A 22,234-nucleotide genomic window follows, 5' to 3' on the forward strand; every position below is an offset into this window, starting at 1 on the left:
ACATTCCTTCAGTCATTTAATATTTATTGAATGTCTGCTGTGTGCAAGGCACTCATCCATGGCCTGACCAACCACATTCAAGTACAAAGAATCATAAGAACCATTCCAAATCAAAGTGTAAAAACACTTTGAAAAAGGACATAGAGTGGTCAAAATGACGAGGTAAGCAGAACATAACAACATACATTAAAAGGTCATTTTTTAAACTTTGGACACTCCTTGGGTTGATAATCCTTTAGGAAGTCAGCTGTGTTAAATTCACATCCATGGATGGCACTGCTTTCTATGGTAACATTCTTCATTCCAAAGCCTTTTCCCTCTGTGTCAGTACTTTGCTTTCTACATTTGAATTTGTTGAATGGAAACGTTTCTGAGTTTAGCAGTTATGCTACTAAACTCAATGAATCATGTTATTTTTAACTTGTCAAGTCATAGGAAATTTTAGCACCACAGAAAAGGAAAGATGTTTGGATTGAGTCTCTACACTCTGGATTGTGTAGCCTAAAAGCAGTTCATACCCGATTTAGTCATTTCAAGGTGCTGATAAGAAGAAGAAAGAATGGCCCGACAAAACAAGTAACTTGGCCCAGCTGTGGCTGCAGTGTCCTGTTCTGGGAATTCTTGGCACAGAACACTTGTGACTGCTGCTTTCTTCAAGACACACAAACTGCAGGGCTTTCCCCCACCTTTGGACAGTGTCTAAGGGTTGTGACCTTGAGGCAAAGTAAATTCTCCTAAGTCTTGATTTTGTCACCATAATGACAAATTATCCACCTCAAAGAGGTGGATAAAATGAGGATTAAATGAGAAAAAGTGAAAGTCCTTAACCAGGCACCTGGAAGACTAGAGAGGTTCCAATAAAGACGAGTTCCCTTTATCTGACCTGTAAGAAAACAGGCTAGGATTTCTTTGTCTACTCCTAGCTGAAAACAGAATGGAGCTTCATCTACCCTTAATCCTTTCTCCTTACTCCAAACTTCCAGATGAGTTTTATGTCCAGTAGCAATCTGATATTTTAAAAACCAGCATACAGTGGTATTTGTTTTATCACACCTTTATGCTGCTCTGGTACCCACTGTTACTGCCTTTTCCTGACAATAAAGCATGTTACAGAATACTACCCAAATCAAAGCAGACTTCCTGGACTAGGAGTGCCACATCTGGTCTTCAATTACTTTAAAAATATACACACACATGTATAAAGTTTTTAACTTCTGATGACAGAAAAAGGTAGCCACGAATATTTCTCAACTGGGTAGATATATTTACTCTGCTTACCTCATAATAGAAGAAAAATGGTTCTAACAGAAGCTAACAGCTTCAGATGGCAAAAAAATTCAGATGAGACTTCCACAATAGGTACACCTGTCTGAGCAAATTTTGGAATGCAGGAGGTAGAACACAGTAAATATGAAAAGCAAATAATACTTCTTCCTACAAGTGGATCCCCTCTTTACTGAAAATCACCCTTAGACATCACAATTTCCAATATATGCAGAAAGTCCAAAGCCCTTAAATACCTTTAATGACTTGCCTCTTGATATTAAAATGTTCACAAAATGAAAAATTCTTTAAGTTGAGGAAAACTTTCATAATGCAACCTCAAATTGGGGGGGTTAAATAACTGAAATATTTATTTAGCACTGGAGAAGTAAATTCATAGTTGCCCGTGGGTGGCCATGTACAACAGAGGATAGCTGACAAAGTCTGCTTAATAAAATATACAACATATTTTTTCTTATGCAAAATCAGCAACAATCTGGGATAATTCAGATTTATTATGGGGTAACTGTCAAAAGTTTTTATCTGTGACAATAACGATGAAAATCAACCCAGAGTCCATTCAGCTTTATCTGGCAGATGGAAGGTACAATCCTAGGGCAACAGAATTTTCAAAAACAGTACAGCTGACAAAGTGTAAAAAGGGTCTAATTACTTAGTGACAACATGAAGTGTTCCATGGAGAACTGTGTCTCCTAAATCTCACATTCTTCATACCTATCACCTTTACCTTTCTAGGTGTCTTTCAGTCTAACACATATCTACCTGCTGATCCTTCAGATACAAAGTGTCTTTACATCCCAAATGTTATCAGTGCTTCCCCGCCACACCCTCCCCCCCAAATAAAGTTCTCATTTCAAAGAATACACTTTGAAAGTTTAGAGGAGGAAATAAAAAAGGAGAAAGGAAAATCAAGCCACTTTCCCCCAGAGCGGTATATAAAACTGCAGAAGAGTTTTCCTGTGTTGAAATTAGCATGCTTTTGTAATGACTAACATCTCAGTGAAAGTAAATTAACACAATCTGCCAGGTAGAGAACTAAAAACAGGACTTTTTAACAGCTACCTTCTAAAATGTCCCTCTGTTACTAAAGAGGCTGCTTTATCAATTCCAACAGTTATGATGGGATTTAACTTTTAATCAATTCCAACTTTTATATTTTAAAAACTTAACTGCAAGAAAAAATTAGCTATCTCATGGCTCACGAACTTCTAGGACAGAGCAAGATAAACTCCTCTTGTTTCAGACAGACAATAGACCACATTAGTTAAATGGATTTTGTTTTACTTCATTCATTGAGACACCTGCAGTTGCTAACAAAAATTCCCAGTGTATGCTTTGCTTGCTAATTTGGGGAAACTTCGTTTTATATTTTTTCCGTTAAAATTGATTTACCAAAACAAGATGAAATTTTTAAAATTATCCAATAGAAGGGACATGATTTAAAACATCCTAGAGAAATGATGTTACCAGTAATTTACAATTTAAAAAAACTCAGCCACAAAAAATGTCAAAGCTAAAAACAAGAGTTTTACTATCATTCAGTGCTTCTGTTACCCTTCTGAAAGAAGTTATATTTTAATGTGATGTAAAGGCAACATTGAAAGTTTTTCTTTAAATTAACCACCTAATTTGTCCCTAAAATTACAAAGAAAGTCTTTTTTACAGGTCAAGTGCAGTAAACTAAAATGTTCTTTCAGCACAAAGCAGCACTAGAAAAAGTAACAGTTATAGACGGAGTTGACTAGTTTTGCAGTGGCTGCTCCATCAATAACAGACATCAGCAGACGGTATCCATTCCAGAGCACAGACACAACTACAGACTAGATGCGAAGAATGCGTCATACACTTGGCTGATAAATGTTGTCTTTGTATCTTTCTATTTTGAATGAAGTGGATTTCTTATTAAAGTTTAAATCAGATCACGTAAGTTGGTGGTTTAAACAACATGATGAGGTATGAAAGCTCTGAATATCCCTAATGTTCAGCAGGATTTACCAGAGATATAACAGCTTGTCAGGGGAACTTTCAAATAGTTACACTTTGGGGTTATAATGAATTCTAGAAGAGGACAAGATTAAAGAGGTTTAAAAGGATATTCTCTGAAAAAGAACTGAGCAACTTTCCTTCAGAATTCATTTTGAACAGCACATCAACAAAAAATCTTCTCTGATAATATGTCCCAACATTGAGTCAAGATGGCCAACTAGCACCAAGAAATCGTATTGAACTCAGTTGCAGTTCTCTTGGCAATTAAGCTTATTTTTCTCATTCCAGTCCGAGCACAAATGTGGATCACTGAAGACAGTACTGGAAGCGCCATTTGCAGGTAGAGGTTGTAGTCATTAAATGAGCCAGAAGGTAGAAACTTTTTATTTTATGGAAAGGACTTGACTGGGCAGTACTAGTAGGAGATGAAATGATTAGGGAACAATGAGGTCATAAGAAAAAGATCACTGCCCTTATTTGGGTTAAACAGGTCTGTCCAGAAGATGGTCATTGAAAATAAGGATGCTACTTATGTGCAGCATGAATACACTAGAATCCAGCTGCACCTAACTAAGGAAAAAAAATAATCCCTAAGTAACCTTTAGAAGCGTATTTATTTGCCAGTCACAGAAGGGAACAGCACCTAGGGTGAACTCCAATTTAATGAGGACCTTGATCAGGACCACAAAGCCTGAAACATTTGTTTTAATGCAGAAACAGCCCTAGTCACACTGGTTAAGTTTGGGAAAATCAGAGGGGTTTTTTTTTTTTCTGTTTTTAACTTTTTTATTGAATTACAGGATATGGTTTTGATCACTAAGGATTCTAAATCTTCATACCAGTATTAGAACTGTACCACTTCCAAATCCTAAGACATGTAAGACCAAAGAGAAGCAATAGCCATACAAATTAATATGTGCCCCTCTCCTTTCTGCTCTAAGGGAATCTTCAAACCAGTATCACATTTAAAAGTCAAAGTTAATTCTTCAGCATTCCTGACAACTAGAAGCACATTCACTGAAGGCTGAAGGTGAGGGAGCGGATGGTTTACTATCTGTGGAGAATGGCATCAATAGAGGAAATAAAACCATCCAATCTCAGTAAGGATTAATGCAAATGTGGCTAGAAAAAGCCACCAGTTAATCCAAGGGTTCACTGTGGAGGAACTCCTGAAAGTACTCTGAAGTACACAACAGGTCTAAACATTTCCCTTGTTGCAAGCAGTTGTGTGAAATTCAAAGTAAAGATTTAGTCTCATCTTTTAATGTCAGTATTTTTTCCCACATTAAAGGGAATGAGGAGTCCTCTTTTTCCCCCACAAAGAAAAAGGGAGCCACATTAACATGTGCATATTCCCATGACTCTATAATATGTAAGTGCAGATCTTGAAAGCCTAGGGTTTTCCATAACAGAGTGGGCCGTTCTGGTTATTACCCTTTTATTAGAAGGGTATTCCACCACAGAGAGCCAAAGGTTTTCCAGATGTGTGTAAGAGAGCAGGTGCGCAAGGCAAGCAAATGAGCGCAAACAGTATTATGGAAAACATTTGAGAAGTTAGCTCCATGAGGACTGTGGGCTCCACAGAGGACTTGACTGGGCAGCCTGGGCTGACACAGGGACATGAAAGCAGAGACTGCTTCAAAGCTGGAAACCTTCCATAGGCGCCTCACACTGCTGGAAGATGTACTGCTGCTGGCTGAGGTCAACCTGCGGTGCGATGCTGCTGTCCTCATCCTCGGTCCCAAAGTAATGCTCAATAAGATCAAAGGCCTTCTGGTAGATCTCTTGGTTTTCATGACTCTGTAAGAATTCAATTTTATCCAGGCCTAAAATGAAGAATTTTTTAAAAATCTGTTAGAAATTTTAATAAAACTGTATTTTGCCATGTTTGTTTCTCTGATGTAAAGGAAGATTCTCTACTTACTTCTCATAAGCATTTTGCAACAACACAGAAAATACTCCTCCAGTTACAACTGAAAAGAAGTATTGCAAACTGACATCTTAAATGTGTGTGCAAGCAACAGCCAGTCCCCAGAAGCAGCAGTTTCTGTAACAGTCACATCATCCTGCACCTAAGGCCAGAAGCAGAAGTTTTCCTACTGGACTATGTCTGTGGCCTAAGTTTATTCTTAGCTCTGGTTCTAGCTATCCAGGCTCTGAGCTAACCATTATCATTTCAACAAAGGTGTAACATCCATAAATCAATCAGCCAGAATCAATTTATATTGCTTTAAGGAAGAAGTCCAAGCAGAACTAGCCAACACATACTCCCTTTACTAAGTTTAAGTACATCTGAGCTAGGCTTTCTTTTACCTACAGCTTATAAGCAATCTAAAGGCTACAGCAATACTGGAAATAAATGTTAACAGTGCTCAGGGAAAAAAAAATACATATACATATTAAAAACCATACACACACACACATCCAAAAATTAACAAGATATCTATAGCAAAATATCTGGGTAAAGGAATATTTGTCTTTTTATACATTTCAAAACTTATTACACTATGCAGGAATATAGTTTTTACAATCAAGCCTTTTACGAAGTGGTAAACTGTTAAAGTCATTTTAGAAAACAATTCTGCATTATCTGATAAATCTGAAGATGACTGTGCCGTATGACCCCTAATTCCAATCTTAGGAATAAACAGACCTTAGAGTGCACTTAGGGAACGTAAAAATTATCAAGTACAATGGTAAACCAATGATTAAAGGTACAGTTAGAACTGAGATTGGAAGAATGAGGAAACCAAAAGGCAGATCGTGACTCAACTGCTTCTAATGAAACTAGAAATCTTTACAGTTAGAAGCACAGGAACTGGGAAATGCAATGCAAAATCAGAAGTCTAAAATCTTAGAAAAGGAGTGGAATGGGGTGTTGTCTACAGTAGATATGGGTGCTCTTGAGGTTCAGATGTACTAGAAGAATACAAAAGTATCATAATGGCAGGCAGCATCAGGGAACAGAAGATCCTAACAGTCCAATGTAAAAAGTGCTAAACTTAGGATACTTGCTTCTCTTCACATCTACAATGCATGTTTTCCAATCTTGCATACTAAATATTTATAGGAGAAATTTTTTGTATGAGTTTGCTAATGACAGATGTGAACAGGCCAGAAAAGTACGGAGAAAAAGAAAAAAATAATTTCAGGACATCTATTAATCTCGCTTACCATAAGCTTCTTCAATCAAAGCACAGTAAGGATTAATGCCAGTGCCATTCCTTTTGGCTTCTTGTTCTCCAAGCCTCAGGATATTTTCCAAGCCATTCAGGGCAACCTGTACGATCTTAGAGTCCATGACTGTGAGGAGATCACAGAGTGGCTTGATACAGCCCAGTTCTACAAGGTACCTAAATTGATAGAACAATTTAGTCAAACAAAGCTTTTAATTTCATAAAACTTTTGGTGGAAGGAAAATCCTCAAATTCACTCAAGAAATAAAAGTAGACACTCGTTGAACCATACAACCTACACCTTGTCCAAAAAAGTCCAGAGACACTGATAGCAAATAAACATGAAAAGGCACTCAACATGTGTCATCGGGAGGCTGCAAATCAAAACTGATGACCCCACACATCTGTTAAAGTGGATAAAATCCAAAACACTGATAATACCAAAGGCTGACAAGAATGTGGAGAAACAACATCCTTTTTTTTTTTTTTTTTTTTTTACTTGAGACAACATCTCATTTTTTGCTGGTGGGAATAGAAAAGATAACCACAGTGAAAAACAGCTTGACAGTTTTTTTTTTTTTTTTAAGAAAGCTTTCCATATGACCCAGCAATCACACCCCCCAGATATTTACCCAATTGTGATGAAAATTTATGTCCACACAAAAACCTGTACAAGAATATCTACAGGAGTTTTATTCCTAACTTAGGTGAATGAATAAGCTATAGTGTATCCAGACAATGGAATACTGTTCCTATATAATCACAAAGTTGTGTCCAACTCTTTTGCAACTCCAAGGACTATAGCCCACCAGGCTCCTCTGTCCATGGAATTTCCCAGGCAGGAATACTGGAGTCAGTTGCCATTTCCTTCTCCAGGGGATCTTCCCCACCTAGGGATCAAACCCATGTCTCCTGCATTGGCAGGTGGATTTTTTACCACTGAGCCACCAGGGATTCAGTGATAAAAATAAAATGAGCTATCTTTTAAGAAAAGATGTGAAGGAGCCTTAAATGCATATTGCTAAATGAAAGAAACTAGTCTGAACAGACTCCATACTGTGTGATTCTAAATATATGACATTCTGGAAAATATAAAACTTTTATAAAGGCAACAGAAAAGAATAGTGGTTGCCAGGGATTTTAGGGATGGGGTTAAGGGTGTAGTGATGAACAGGTGAAGAAGAGGGGACTTTTAGAGCAGTGAATGATACACAATGGTGGGAAAATTCATCAAAATCTGTAATTGTACAACACAATAATCCTCAATATAAAATATGAATTTAAGCTAATAATGTATCAGTACTGGTTCTACTGTAACAAATGTAACCATACTAAAGCAAGCTTTTACTAGAAGAAATTTACAAAGTATACAGGAACTTTTACTATCATCTCAATTTTTCTCTTCTTTTAAAAGCCTTGTTTTAAATTTATATCATATTTAGCTTTATTATTTACTATGGAATGACTTTAATAGTATCATGCATAATTTTACTTAAGTATTTACTGATAATTTAGATGATATGTCCTTCGACAGGCTAGGTCACTCAAATACAGACTACATAGGCCTATAGCCATTTCTGACCATTTCCCCTTCCTTTACAGCACAGTTTTTAGTCACTAAAACCTGTTAACCATTCCTTCAACATATCTATATAATTGTTTCTCTTAAAAAAAAAAAAAAAAGCCTTCTTAGATTATATTAGTTGCTGCAAACTTGAAAAATCATAGAAAAGCATAAAGAAAAATAAAAAGTATCCACAGATAACCACTATTATATCCCGCTGTGCTACATATAAGCAGGATGACTTTGGACAAGTTATCTGATCTCTCTGTGTCTCAGTTTCCTCAAGTAGAAAAATCTGGGAACCACACTAAGTCTGTCATTAAACACCAGCAAAATTTTAAAAGTAGTTACTTAAACAGATGACTTACATGTCTGCAATTAAACTCCACTGGCCTATACAGGCAACAGCAATTGGATACTTCAGAGACTTGTTCAGAATCTCCAAATTGTCCTCAAGCTTGATCCTGGTCTACGTTTGATGTGATCTCCTCTCCCCACTAGAAATCTTAGTTCGGTGACCTCTAATCCTTATATTTTCTTTTAAAACCTCATTACTTTTGTAATACTGTCTGGTTGTAAAATCTCTTATTATGAAAACCAGTGTACTGAAAACTTGATTCGGGATTAAAAACAAATTTTAAGTTATAAAAAAACTTCTAGAACTTGTATATAATTAAATGAATAAATACTGACTAAAACTATTTTAAAACTACGAAAAAATGTGCTAATAAGTAAATTCAGAGTTTTGAAGATGTGAGCAGATTTTATCTGCAAAAGCATGGTATTAGTACTTCTTGTATTTTGACACAGTTCATTCAATGAGTTCTGGGTTCCCAATTCTAGCCATTTAAATTATACCTCCTTACAAGATCAGAGGAATTTAAGGTGCTATTTTCTGCTGCAATCACTCATTTTTGGAGACTTAAAGACCACCATAGTGGTGTTTCACTATTGATACAAGTTTCTCCAAAGTAACCTTCATCAAAACAGAGGACCAGGGGAGGTGGGCTGTTGGGAGATGCCACTTTGAGAAAAGCATGGTTCAAGTCTGGAACTGGCTCCAGTGAATGGTGTATGTCAAACACTTGGATAAAGCAGTCAGTGATAAAGCAATCACTGATGCTAGGTGGCTCTGTGTCAGGAAAGGCTTTCATTAAGAAAATTTCTGATGAGCAACAAACTTAACCGTGTCTTAAACCATCTCTCTTAAGACAGGATTTTGCTTCTTCTGTGTCCTAATTTTTATCAAAAGCATCACTTTTTTCTTCAGTCTTTGGCTCTTTCCTTTCCTTTTCGATCTATTACCAAATCCTATAGCTTTCTTTCCTATATTTAGACCTGTACCTCACTGCTACAGCTATTATATACATATTTTGCTCACACAGCATGCGGGATCTTTAGTTTCCACTAGGGATCAAACCTATATGCCCTGCAGTGGAAGCAGTGGAGTCTTAACCACTGGACTGCGAGGGAAGTCCAAGTCCTTGCAGCTATTACCGTAATTTTGGCCATCACTATGTACTAAACTATTAATATTACAAAGGCATCTTAACTGCTGTCTTTCCTCTCCTCAAATCACTGTCTTCTTCGTATCACTTTTAATATTAAAGACACTCCAAAGTCTTCCCAATATCCAAGATTAATGCCTTTATCTCAGTTTCCAAAGTCTATCTATCATTAAATTCCTCATCCCCTATAGAGAGATTGATTTGCCTCTTCCAATAACATTTACTGTGCACATTCCTTCATGATATTCTCTCCTCCAAAACTACCAAATTTCTACTCAAATGGCAAATTTCATCTCTTCTATGAAACTTTAATTCCAGGCAACATTATTTATCCTTCAGTTTTAAGAACTGTAGTATGTATTAGCATTTGATTATATTTAACCTAAAATTATGAATACTTCCCAAGTTATTCTTAACTGGTTCTTGCATCTAAATCTTGTCTTCTCAAGAATAAGCAAAAGCCACATAGATGTCTTTTATCAGTAATAAAGTCAGTTTATTTTCTGTAATTTAGACTGTAATATTTTCATAATAATCTTTCAATATAACTCTTTAATTAAGAAAAAATGGCTAGGAGATTGATAATTAACTTCATTATTACAAATACCTATGCTGAATTTTAAAAAGGGATAGAAGCCATTCCATTCCTAACAGAGCAAAACACCCTGAATACTTCCGGATGGATACCATAGTATTTTTTAAATGTCTTTAAAATATATACATGTCAATTAAGAAAACATACTGGTATAATATATAGTGACAATAATTATAAATCTGAATCTGAACATAAAACTTGACTGTCAACTGTTCTGCATGTGTGCATGTTAAGTTGCTTCAGTCATGTCCAATTCTGTGCGACCCCATGACTGTAGCCCACCAGGCTCCTCCGTCCATGGGATTCTCCAGGCAAGAATACTGGAGTGGGTTGCTGTGTCATCCTTTAGGGGATCTTCCCGACCCAGCATTGAACCCACGTCTCTTACGTCTCCTGCACTAGCAGCCAGGTTCTTTATCACGAGAGCCACCCGGGAAGCCCCATCAACTGTTCTAATAACTTCTATATTACTTCATATTACTGCCATCTGGTGGTGACATATTTAAAAATCATAGTACTCCAAACCAGAATTTTGAAGATTAAAAAAGACCCAATCTCATACAAATACGTTCTAAAGACCATTTGAAGTTCCCTTGGCTAACCTATACATGATGAACTTTACTGGAATAGCTACTGCACGTGTTAATCTATTTAAATTGTATTATTTCAGGTATATACTTCTGATTTTCTGTAACTGATCAATTTCTGAAATCTTAGGACTACTTTGTTGAAATTCCAACACAGCACTAAAACTCAGCACTGGCTGAGCACCTACACTTAATCCACAAAGAAACAATATCAGAAGTAGCTATGTTTCCCCCATGTTACATATGTAGAAAAGGTGAATGGTTTAACACTCATTGGTAACCATCTTCTCCTCATTTGAATTCCCCAAAGTACATTAAGGCAGGATATATCCATAATTAAGCATTTGATTATATGATATTCTTTAGAGGAATTGATTCCTATCCATATTTATGCATTCTCTAGCCATTAAGGTTTTAAGTTGCTGCTCTAGGGGCCATTTAAGTCTCAATTTAATACAGATCTCTCCCTTTACTGAATAATAGTACTTTAGGAGACTTGCCTCTACTGAATTTGGCACTTTCATACTTCTCTTTCAAGCCTGTGCATTTCTATTATTAAGACATCTAAATAAGAAATAGCAAGTTAGCTATTAAAGTTGCACTCTTAAGAATTCTACAAGTAACCTACTGGACTACCCATAATGTTTTTGATTAGGCAGCTTTCAGAGTAGGCTCAAGCCACCCCTATAAGTATTTCGATGGCCTCAAACCTCAACTATGCCTTCTTTCTCACATCCCAGAATTATCTTTAGCAATAAAGAATGGGCGAAATATTAAGAAATCAAATATACATTTCAGTCTAATTATGAAACTGATAACAATCTTCCAAGAGGCCAGAGTTGAGCATTCGTAACTGGGAAACAGAATGATTTTCTTTACAAGACACTACTTGGCTAGTACTTACTTGATCTGTTCAGCTGATCCTCCAGAAGTTGCATTTGTGATGGCCCAAGCAGCTTCTTTCCTTGTCCGAAACTCAGCCGTTTGTAATATACTAATGAGGGCTGGGAAAATGTTGGCATCTATCACAGTCTGAAATTAAAGAAAAAAAATTAAAGAAAAGGAAATTACAAGAATTGTAAAAATGTTCATGATGCTACTTATAACTTTTCAGCTAGTTTTACTAATGTCGCCCCTCCCCTATTAAAGATACACCAGAAGGAGTTAATTCCTCATTATCCCAAACTTTTTGACTATACTTAGTTACACTAACATCCTCCCTGAAGTTTGTGACCCTGTAATCTCCTAGTTTTCTCTTCTACATGGGTTCTTTTCTCTTTTATTGTTCTCTCTTATTCTATTCACAATAACAAATTTTAAAGGTTCAATTCTCTGTTCCTCTGCCATTCTCCTTTCTTTCATAGCATCCACTCTCACATGTGTGTTCTACAGCTCCAGTCCCCATTTCTCACTGGGATCCCAGTTCAAGGTGGCTGAGGGCTCAGTGTACATCTGCTATCCACCTTAAACATGTCATCTGCTCTATCAGGTCTTTTTTCAAACCTCTCTAGTTCAAAAGGCTGTTTTGTTTTTATTTATTCATTCTAAATTCAATCAGTCACCAAATCTCCCTTACATTCTCAATTCAGAACATCCTAAATTCATCTTTTCCTTTAGCACTGCCACTCTTTTACTCCAAGCCACAACCTCCCACCCAGATTACCAGAAGAGCCCTTTGTTAGAGTACTTTTATTCAGTCCCTCTCATATACTAAGGAGAAGGCAATGGCACCCCACTCCAGTACTCTTGCCTGGAGAATCCAATGGGCAGAGGTGCCTGGTAGGCTGAAGCCCACGGGGTCGTGAAGAGTCAGACATGACTGAGCAACTTCACTTTCATGCATTGGAGAAGGAAATGGCAACCCACTCCAGTGTTCTTGCCTGGAGAATCCCAGGGACGGGGGAGCCTGGTGGGCTGCCGTCTATGGGGTCGCACAGAGTCGGACACGACTGAAGCGACTTAGCAGCAGCAGCATATACTAAAGTAGTCTTCCTCAAATTGCTTTCTTCATGTTTCTCCTCAGTTCAAGAACCTAAAATGGGTTATCATTTCCTTTATCAAAAAACTGAGGAATTCTACATTAGAGCTTGATGGTAGCAGACAATAAACTACAGCTAAAAACATGCTATAAATTGCCATAGCTATAAATCTCAGTCCCTTACAGCCTTCTGGGGGATGACTAACAATGTTTTCCTGGTCAAGAACTCTTTCTATTGTACCACTGAAGGAAATCAGTAAAGTTTAGTGAAAAGATGCTTCATCTTGGCTCTGTCATTTACTGAAGGTATCTGTGAGCAAATCATTTTATTTCTCTGAGCCTCAGTTTCATCTTTAATCAAGAATGTTGGATTAGATGACTTCTACAATTCTACTCAGCTCAAAGTCTATGGTACATCTGTTCTACCTTGTTGTTTCAGCCTTTCTCATGGTCTATCCTGAAACATTTGGCCTACTGTATCTGTTGGGTCACTCTCCCACTAATATAAGAACAAAAATCAAGGGCAGATAACCATTTAGAGAAAACTAGGTCCCCAAAGAGTCGTGAAAAACTGAAGCAATCTAACACGAGTCCATTAAAAAATAAATATTAAAAAATAAATAAATGTTTACTGGCAAGAGTAAAAAGCCAATCTGCTTAGCATAAAGTCCATCAAAACATTTTGAAAATACAAGATACTACGTCTCAGATCTTGGCAAATTATCAAATATTTAAGGCAAAGAGAAAAAACCAAAGCCTAAGTGTAAGTTTCAAAAGACTTAACCTCTACAATGCAATAAAAAAACTAAGTAGTAGACTGAATAAGATAGCAGTGGAAATTAGTGGTCTCCAAGGCAATAATGGAAAAAAAAATATATATATATATATACACACACACAAAAATACACTTTTTAAATGCTGTCTGAAAAAACCCTTAAATAATAAAAATATAGAATAAAGAAGCGTGATATGAGATTACCTGGATCTGTGCTCTATTTCCAGCTGTGATATTAGATATTGTCCAACACGCCTCCTTTTTTATAGACTCCTTTGGGCTACTCAGCAAATGCAACAAACTCTGCAGAGCTGAGCAATTCAAAATTACCTAAAGGAAAAGTTTGAAAAGGTTACTTATTGTATTGATCCAAACAGAAGTAAATCTCTAACTCACATACTTTATTTTAGGAAAATACAGGCAAAAAAAAAATAATCTCTCCTTGAAATTTTAGACTTAACTTTATATATGTAAAAAAGTATTCACTGCTAATAAAAATTCATTTCTAAGATTATCAAAGCAATTTCATTATATATACTCACAACTGCTAAACATAACATATAGCACACTGTGCCTTATTCACTTTACTATGCCTATAGCATATTAAAATATCTTTCCAGTAAGTGGCCAGAAATTAATAAGTGGTCTCAGAAATCAATATATACTTAGTTAAGAATACCAGGTGCTTTACAGGATACAAAGATTGAAAATACATGCCCCCAGCTATTAAACAGCTTACAAAGGTGAAGAAAGTAAGACAAATATAAGTGAACAAGGGAATCTACTCTACCGGAAACTAAAATCATAGTTATAATGATTAAAATGATATGTGACAGGCTCAAGAATCAATCATCAAAGAAAAGTGAAAGTTGCTCAGTCCTGTCCAACTCTTTGTGACCCCACGGACTATACAGTCCATGGCATTCTCTAGGCCAGAATACTGAAGTAGGTAGCCTTTCCCTTCTTCAGGGGATTTTCCCAACCCAGGGATCGAACCCACATCTCCTGCACTGTAGGTGGATTCTTTACCAGTTGAGCCACAAGGGAAGCCCCTAAAGAAGAGAACAGCATATCTAGTCTAGAAACAAATGCAAGTATTTATCAAGAATTAAGTATATATACTTTTTTCTTCAAGAAAGGATTAACTGACTAGTAGTCTTATTTAATAGATGGTTCTAGTGAAGAAAAACTAAAGAACCTCTTGATGAAGATCAAAGAGGAGAGTGAAAAAAACTGGCTTAAAACTCAACATGCAAAAACCTAAGATTATGACATCTGGTCCTATCACTTCATGGTAAATAGATGGGGAAAATGTGGAAATTGTCAGATTTCATTTTCTTGGGTTCCAAAATCAATGCGGACGGTGACTGCAGCCACAAAATTAAAAGACATTTGCTCCTTGGAAGAATAGCTATGACAAACCTAGACAGCGTATTTAAAACCAGAGATATCACTTTGCCGACAAAGGTCCATATAGTCAAAGCCACAGTTTTTCCAGTAGTCATGTATGGATGTGAGAGTTGGACCATAAAGAAGGCTAAGCGCCAAAGAACTGACACTTTGAAACTGGTGTTGGAGAAGACTTGAGACTCCCTTGGACTGCAAGAAGATGAAACCAGTCAATCCTAAAGGAAATCAGTCCTGAATATCCACTGGAAAGTCTGATGCTAAACGTGAAGCTCCAATACTTTGGCCACCTGATGCGAAGAGCTGACTCACTGGAAAAGACACTGATGCTGGGAAAGATTGAGGGCAAGAGGAGAAGAGGGTGAAAGAGGATGAGATGGGTGGACGGCATCACTGACTCAATGGACATGAGTTTGCGCAAACTCAGGGAGATAGTAAAGGACAGAGAAGACTGGTATGCTGCAATTCATGGGGTCACAAAAAGTTGGACATGACTTAAGTGACAGACTGAACAACAAGGACAACTAGAATAAGGGGTAACTAGTTGAAAAAAAATTTTAAATCAATCCTTAACCCCAAACAGTTACTAAAATAAATTTGCAACCTATTTAAAGAGTAAATATAAAAAAGAAACCATAAAGCAGAAGAAAATATTAATATAAATTAGGCAGTTAACAGCTGGTTTGGAGGACAGTGAAGGACTTTATAAGCATTAAAAACAGTAAAAGAAATTATAGGGGAAAAATTAAAATTTTACCAAATAGAAATTTTTTATGTCAAGAAATTCATGAAAACTAAAATGCACAGCAATGTGAAAAAGCTTTTGCAACAGAAAAGGTTGCTGTCTTTAGTATGTAAACTGATAAGAGAAACTACAATTTTAATAGCAAATTACCTCACAAAGAAATGAAAATTAAAATGAAGCCAATTTTTGCCTATTAACTCAAAAAGTAACAAAACTTGTAGTTTAACAAGTACCGTCATTCCAAATAACAGTATAAAAAAGTCACAAAGCAATATGTTAAATGCTGATGTGGTGTGGAAAACAAGTATGTCAGAAGTTAAAGAATTACTTGAGAAAGAATAGTAAGAAAAAAAAAGACTTCATGGGAGGGGGTGGGGGGAAACACTTTGAAACACAGAATTTTATAAGCAAAGAAGAGGGAGGATACAGCATATGGAAGGATTAGAAATGAAATCTGGTAGGCTACCACAAAGTACTGAATTAAGAAAACATCAGTGAAACTATTAAGGAAAGGTTCTGTACCCAAAAAATTAACAGGAGGCTAGAAAGAAAAATGAAACTAAAACACTGCAGTGCAAATTCCTAAGTCTTTCAAGGTTCTTTATCTCATAGCCATTAAAGCTCAATGTTTCTAGGAGGAAAATACTGTGAACAGTTATTTTAGAAAAGATTAAGCAGTTATTAGGAAGAATACCAGAGAAGGCAATGGCACCCCACTCCAGTGTTCTTGCCTGGAGAATCCCAGAGACGAGGGAACCTGGTGGGCTGCCGTCTATGGGGTTGCACAGAGTCGGACACGACTGAAGTGACTTAGCAGCAGCAGCAGCAGGAAGAATACACCGAGAGGGGTAAATGCCTGAGACAGCAGGAGGATAAATACGGTAGGTATAGCAACAACCACTGTATGTGAGAAAACAGGGCCCAAACTAAGGTAATCAGGTGTGGACCTAGAAACGATGAAAGGACTTGCCTGGGGGCGCAGTGGGTAAGATTCTGCCTGCAATGATGCAGGGGATATGAGTTTGATTCCTGGTTGGGAAGATTCCATATGCCACAAAGGCTGTGCACAACTATTGAGCCCAGGCTCTAGAGCCTGCATGCTGCAATCACTGAAGCCTGCATGTTCTAGGGCCCACGAGCCGCAACCTACTGAGCCTGTATGTCACAACTACTGAAGCCTGCACACCTAGAGCCTGTGCTCCACAACAAGAGAAACCACTGCAATGAGAAGCCCTCACACCAAAATGAAGAGCAGCCCCTGTGTGCTCCAACTAGGGAAAGACCACACAAAGCAACAAAGACCCAGCACAGCCAAAATTCAATAAAAATGCAAGAACCCATAAGACCTGCTGACTTGCTATCAAAAAAAAGTATGAGAGATGGAGACACCAAACATGACTGCAAAGTTTCAAGAGTGGGTGAATAAATCGTACCATTAATTGAAGTGGGAAAAATCAAAACTTGGAACTCACTTTGTGGGTGAGAAGATAAATGAGACAGGTACTGGAAACATGTTACTGGAACTTGAGAGAGATCAGAACTATATATAGATTCAGAACTTCATTTATGTGGTAAATATTTTTTGAGTCTCTATACATTGTGCCTGGGACAATTATAGAAGAACAAAAGTGAACAAGATTGACACAGTTCCACTTTTATAAGCTTACAATCTAGCAGACAGTTATACAGTGGTAAGTGCTATGACAGATGAAACAAAGGAGGGAGTACCTAATTTAAGAGTTAGCTTCTCAGAGAAAATTAATAGCAAGACTTGAAGAATGACAAGACATTAATGGCAGAGTGCGAGTTTGTGTGAGGGACTGGTCAGAGCAGGGATGGGGGATGGAGACATATATTCCATGCCAAGGGAAGCAAGCTCTGTGTTAAATCTCAGAATCCGGGTGTGTCACAGCTATTACACAGGAATAAATATGACATGGCAAAAGCATAGAGCATGGCATGGGAAGGGGTAGAAAAACTTTCAATAGCAAATACACTGATATGGTTTTAAAATTCAGAAAATAAAAAGGACTATATATTTTTAAGCTTCCTTTCCATTCCTATACCCCAGCTAACCACAGAGACAACCATGTTATTAGCTTCGTGTGTGTGCTTCCTGAGAAATTTTATGCAATTACAAACACACATGTATTGTTTTTTTCTCCTCTCCACCACTCTTACACAAATAGTAATGTATGCTACACACTATTCTGTGTCTCGTTTTCCTTTTTGAACAACAGAACCTGAAAAACATTCTGTGTATTAAAACATGCTTAATAGTTTCTTCATTCTGTTGCATAGCATTTCATTATACAGGTGCCAGACTTTAAAGGATATTAGAACACTATCCAAGAACAATCGGGGGCTATAAAAAGATTTTAAGAGAATGAGACGATCAAATTTGCATGTTACAAGCATCCTTCTGGCGACATGGGAATAGTACAGTAAGAAATGTGTGAACTAAGCACTGCAAGGAGTAAGTAGAGATGACCATCATTAGGGACTGATAAGAAAGATAGAAGAAAGGCAGTAACCAAACTAATGTCCGGGTTTTTGGCTTGGGTGACCGCTGGGGTCATTCACCAAGACAGGAACGTAAATAAGCAGAGGGCCAGATATACCAGGAAAAACAACAGTTCCTCTGTGGACAGAATCATTTTAAAGTAAATATTAAGAGCTGGAAGACAACTGAGAACAAAGTCTCCTTAATTTTATAGAGTAGAAAAGTAAAGACATTAAATGTCTTGCTGAAAGTCAGAGCTGGTTAAGAAAGAGCTAAAGCTGAAACCTAATCCCCTACAGAGGATAATCCCATAAAGAGAAAAGAACAGGTAAAGGAGCTTGCTAAAGAAAAACCAATGGTCAATGAGGCAGGAGACCCAAAATACTTCAACATCATAGAAGCCTAGGAAGATAATTTTAAAGATGATGCCAATGCATCTGAGGGATCAAGAATAAAAATAGCTAGAAGAATCCACCATGAGTGACATATCTTGATATAAAAGTTGAGTGGATTAGAGGATCACATTATGAACTGGGACGGAAGATCCTCCTCACTTAGGAAACTTACCATGTACAGAAAGGAGGAAGCTACCAGGGAAGAGGAGATGAAGCTGAAAGAAAGGATGCTACTGGAAACTTCTGATGCTCACAGGAATCCCTTCAAGTAGAAGTAGTGAGAAATAAACCTAACCAAAAGGATAAGTTGCACTATTGTGTGTGTGGCCAGTCCCTCAGTTGTATCTGATTCTTTGTGACCCCAAGGAGCCCACCAGGCTCCTCAGGAACCCAAGACTGCTACAAGCAGTAGATCAAGACAGAGAAACAAGTAGTGAAGGTATTGAAAGTAGCTGCCAAAGCTAACATTTAACAAACATTAATGAAACAAACTATCAATTCTCCCCAATAATAGGGAGTTAAAAATACTGTAACAGAAACATACTCATGGAGAGGGGTCGGGGGGTGGTCAATGTGCTATTTTGGAAGGAAAAAAAAGTTACCATTTATTCATACCTGCGTCTGAACATCATCTCCTGTGACAATGTTTCCAACAGCCCGCAAAGCAGGAGAAACCACTTTATAATCATTATGCCTGCAACCATAAAAAGAAAAGATGTCTTATATCCAACAGTAACATCTGCAAATTCCTTTCCTTAGAGCTAAAACCAGAAAGGTACAAGGAACCCTATCAGGATGAGGAAATGTTTTTGGTGTATCCAAGAAGGACTGTCTTTCCCTTATTTAATATTTTTGGATAAAAGCTACACATCTTTTCTAAAAACCTTTCCCAAGTATTTCATCACCTAGAGTCCAACTTTTCCCTCTCATTCTTTAAAACAGGTTTCATTTCCTCTTGGTTTCCATGGTTGCTGAGATAATAGCAACAGTAACATTTATATACCACTTTTTAAAGTTTTACAAATTATTTCATTTTCACAGAAATAAAAACATGTCAACAGTTGAACTACCTTGAAAATGAGTCAGGCTCCATACTTCAAATACTAAACTCTTTTTACTAAACTTCTGCTAACTTGGTGGTCTGAAAACCCCCTCCAAAATCTTTTACATATCTGAGGACAGATATTAAGTTTTGACTTCAGGCTAAATAAGTTAATATCCTTTAACTTTCCTTAAATATCTTTTCTCTCCTGTTTAATGAGATTGATCACTCTTCTCAAAACTATGCCAGTTTCTTCACATTTAAGATATGATGACCAACAAGAAATGGTAAAAATATATAGTAAAAGTGATTAAAGAGTACAAAAGATTACTTCCCAGATTCTGAATGCTGTACTTGTGACTCCTCCAGCATTACACTGCTTTTAATACACAAAAGCATTATGCTACTGATCTGTACCCAGTCTGTAGCCAGCTATCATCCCAGAGTTTTATACTCTATATATTATATTATCTAATCCATTCGATGTGTCATCTTTGGGACAATGTTTCCTTCCATCTATTTTGTACTTACTCCAATAAATTTCACATGGCTTGTAATTATACTATTTCCCCATTATGTTATCACTCTAATTTTTCCTTCAATAGTTATTTTCTAAAAATTTGATTAATACAGTCTCAAATTAGTTATGCCATCAGTATATCTTCTACTTCATAAATGAAAGGGATCCAAAGAGATATAGCAAAATAAAATTCAAAGTCTGACATTAGTCTAGGTTAAGCTTTAAAGAGCTTAGACTAAGTGAGCCTAGACTACATGAGACAAAAGATGTTTGCCATCCAGTGGTTTGTCTCAGAATACTAAGTATGAGCTAGAATTAAATAGATCAGAGTTTTCCAAATGTTTTTGCTGAAGGGCTGCTTACAGAGGACAAGTGAGAGGCTCTTTATAACCCTCAAAACAAAAAAACAAACATTTAATGTGAATATAACAAAGTAACAAAGGACAGTAGCACAAAGCACAACAAATCAGTATAATACATTAATATTTGAGTATCAGCAACTAGAATACTAGTAGGAGAGACAAAAGAACACACTTTCTTAAAGATATCTTACATCAACAGCTCCACAAGTCTCCTACATACTCCTGCATCAATGACTGCTTGAATTTTATCATTGGGTCCATCTGATAGATATGAGAGGGCCCAGCAGGCATCAGCCAGTACATCAGTGTCACTGACAAATAGCAACCAAGAAAGCACATTCAGACAAGGGGAAACCTGTAAAGGAAAGGTGACACGATTATGAAATTCAATAAAATAAAAGCAAGTGAGGAGTGGGGATCCAGAAAGCAACCAGGCACACACCTGGTGACTTCTGGAGTGATTAATCCTTCTAGAGATGGCGTAATAAGTGGCCAAATGACATTTCCACCTTGCAGTTTACTTTGATGAAATAGTCAATGCCCAAGGAAAACAATTTCAAAGAGCAAAGTTTAATATATACCAATTCTAAGGGTGGGATTCCTTATCAAAATACTCTCTGTGGATCACAGATAAAGTAACTTCCCTAAGTGCTAAAGCTAGGAAATTCTACATTTTAGATACTTTGTTATGAAAAAAAATGCCACATTTAAGGTTAGTTCAGAGCTTTCTACAGGCAGTGAAGATTTATTCCAAATTCAAACAAAAACAAAGACCTAGTTTTCTAGAAACAAAATTCTAACATTTTAGTTTATCAAAAATTATTCTTTCTATTCACATTAACATTGGTTGCTACACTCTTTTAACTGTACTTTTTCTGCCAATTTCCCACAAGCATAATCCTTACCTTTGCAAATTCTGGAGGTGGACTTTTCCCTCTACAGAGATTAGACAAAGCCCATACTGCATTCCGGGTCATAGTCAGGCGGTTCTGCTTTGAAAATAACCTATAAGCATAATGATGCAATTGGTAAATGATATAATGGGCATCAATTCTCTGATAGCATATGATAAATATTTAACCTTAACTTAATGCTATTGATAGACAGATGTCTTCAAACAGCTCTTCTCCAGAACAATAAAGTTTAATTCTAACACAAAGAATTCAGAATATTGGCACTTCTTTTTACACACCTGAATAAGAGAGAGTGCCCAAGGAAATGAGCTGAACAAGTTAGTGAGAAAATATTTGTAATGAAAAGCAACACTAGGAAATCCAAAATGATTTCCAAAGATGCACTCGTTTCTGAGGAACTTCCCATATTTTTATTACCCACAAAAAAGAAAGAAACTTACTGCAGAAGAGGGGGAAGAATATTGCAGTCTAAGACATAGTCCCTGCACATGGTACTATCTCCAGCAATGTTGCCAAGAGCCCAGACGGCCTGTGAAAGAATTATTCATTAATGACAGGCTGCAGAGTTTAATCTTTTCATAGTTCTTTCAAAAAAGATGCAAACATACTACAAAAACTCTTTACAAAATAATACAGTAGCTAATCAACATATTGTACATGGACATTAACTATTAACACCTCTAAGATCACTCATCAGGGAGTCAAATGAAACTGTTATGGGACTGGTAGAAGATCAGTAATATTAAAAGTATACATGTGAATATACTCATGGTAGTGAAGTCATTAAAAAGAGGTACCAGTTCTTATATATATTCTTTACGTTAGGGGGTCTTAAGTAACACTCCATGCAGCCCTTGGAACATGGCAGAGATCCAAATGGTTTACTCAGCTGA

At 36.8% G+C, this 22,234-nt stretch overlaps 1 protein-coding gene across 1 annotated transcript in view; it reads right to left on the minus strand.

Annotated features, from left to right (window-relative positions):
- Positions 1 to 1,508: 1,508 nt before the first annotated feature.
- The window catches only part of KPNA1 (karyopherin subunit alpha 1), a 71,456-nt gene continuing 50,730 nt past the window's right edge, over positions 1,509 to 22,234 (minus strand). Inside the window, exons 7-14 of the mRNA XM_005893417.3 lie at positions 21,782 to 21,870; positions 21,333 to 21,432; positions 20,619 to 20,782; positions 19,119 to 19,197; positions 13,658 to 13,783; positions 11,605 to 11,732; positions 6,445 to 6,623; positions 1,509 to 5,096 (exon numbers count right to left, since the gene is read on the minus strand). Of these exons, the coding sequence (XP_005893479.1) occupies positions 4,909 to 5,096; positions 6,445 to 6,623; positions 11,605 to 11,732; positions 13,658 to 13,783; positions 19,119 to 19,197; positions 20,619 to 20,782; positions 21,333 to 21,432; positions 21,782 to 21,870 (1,053 nt within the window). The 3' untranslated portion in view covers positions 1,509 to 4,908. The remainder of the gene's footprint in view (positions 5,097 to 6,444; positions 6,624 to 11,604; positions 11,733 to 13,657; positions 13,784 to 19,118; positions 19,198 to 20,618; positions 20,783 to 21,332; positions 21,433 to 21,781; positions 21,871 to 22,234) is intronic.

Source organism: Bos mutus, chromosome 1, assembly GCF_027580195.1.
Source record: "Bos mutus isolate GX-2022 chromosome 1, NWIPB_WYAK_1.1, whole genome shotgun sequence".
NCBI classification, from domain to species: Eukaryota; Metazoa; Chordata; class Mammalia; order Artiodactyla; family Bovidae; genus Bos; species Bos mutus.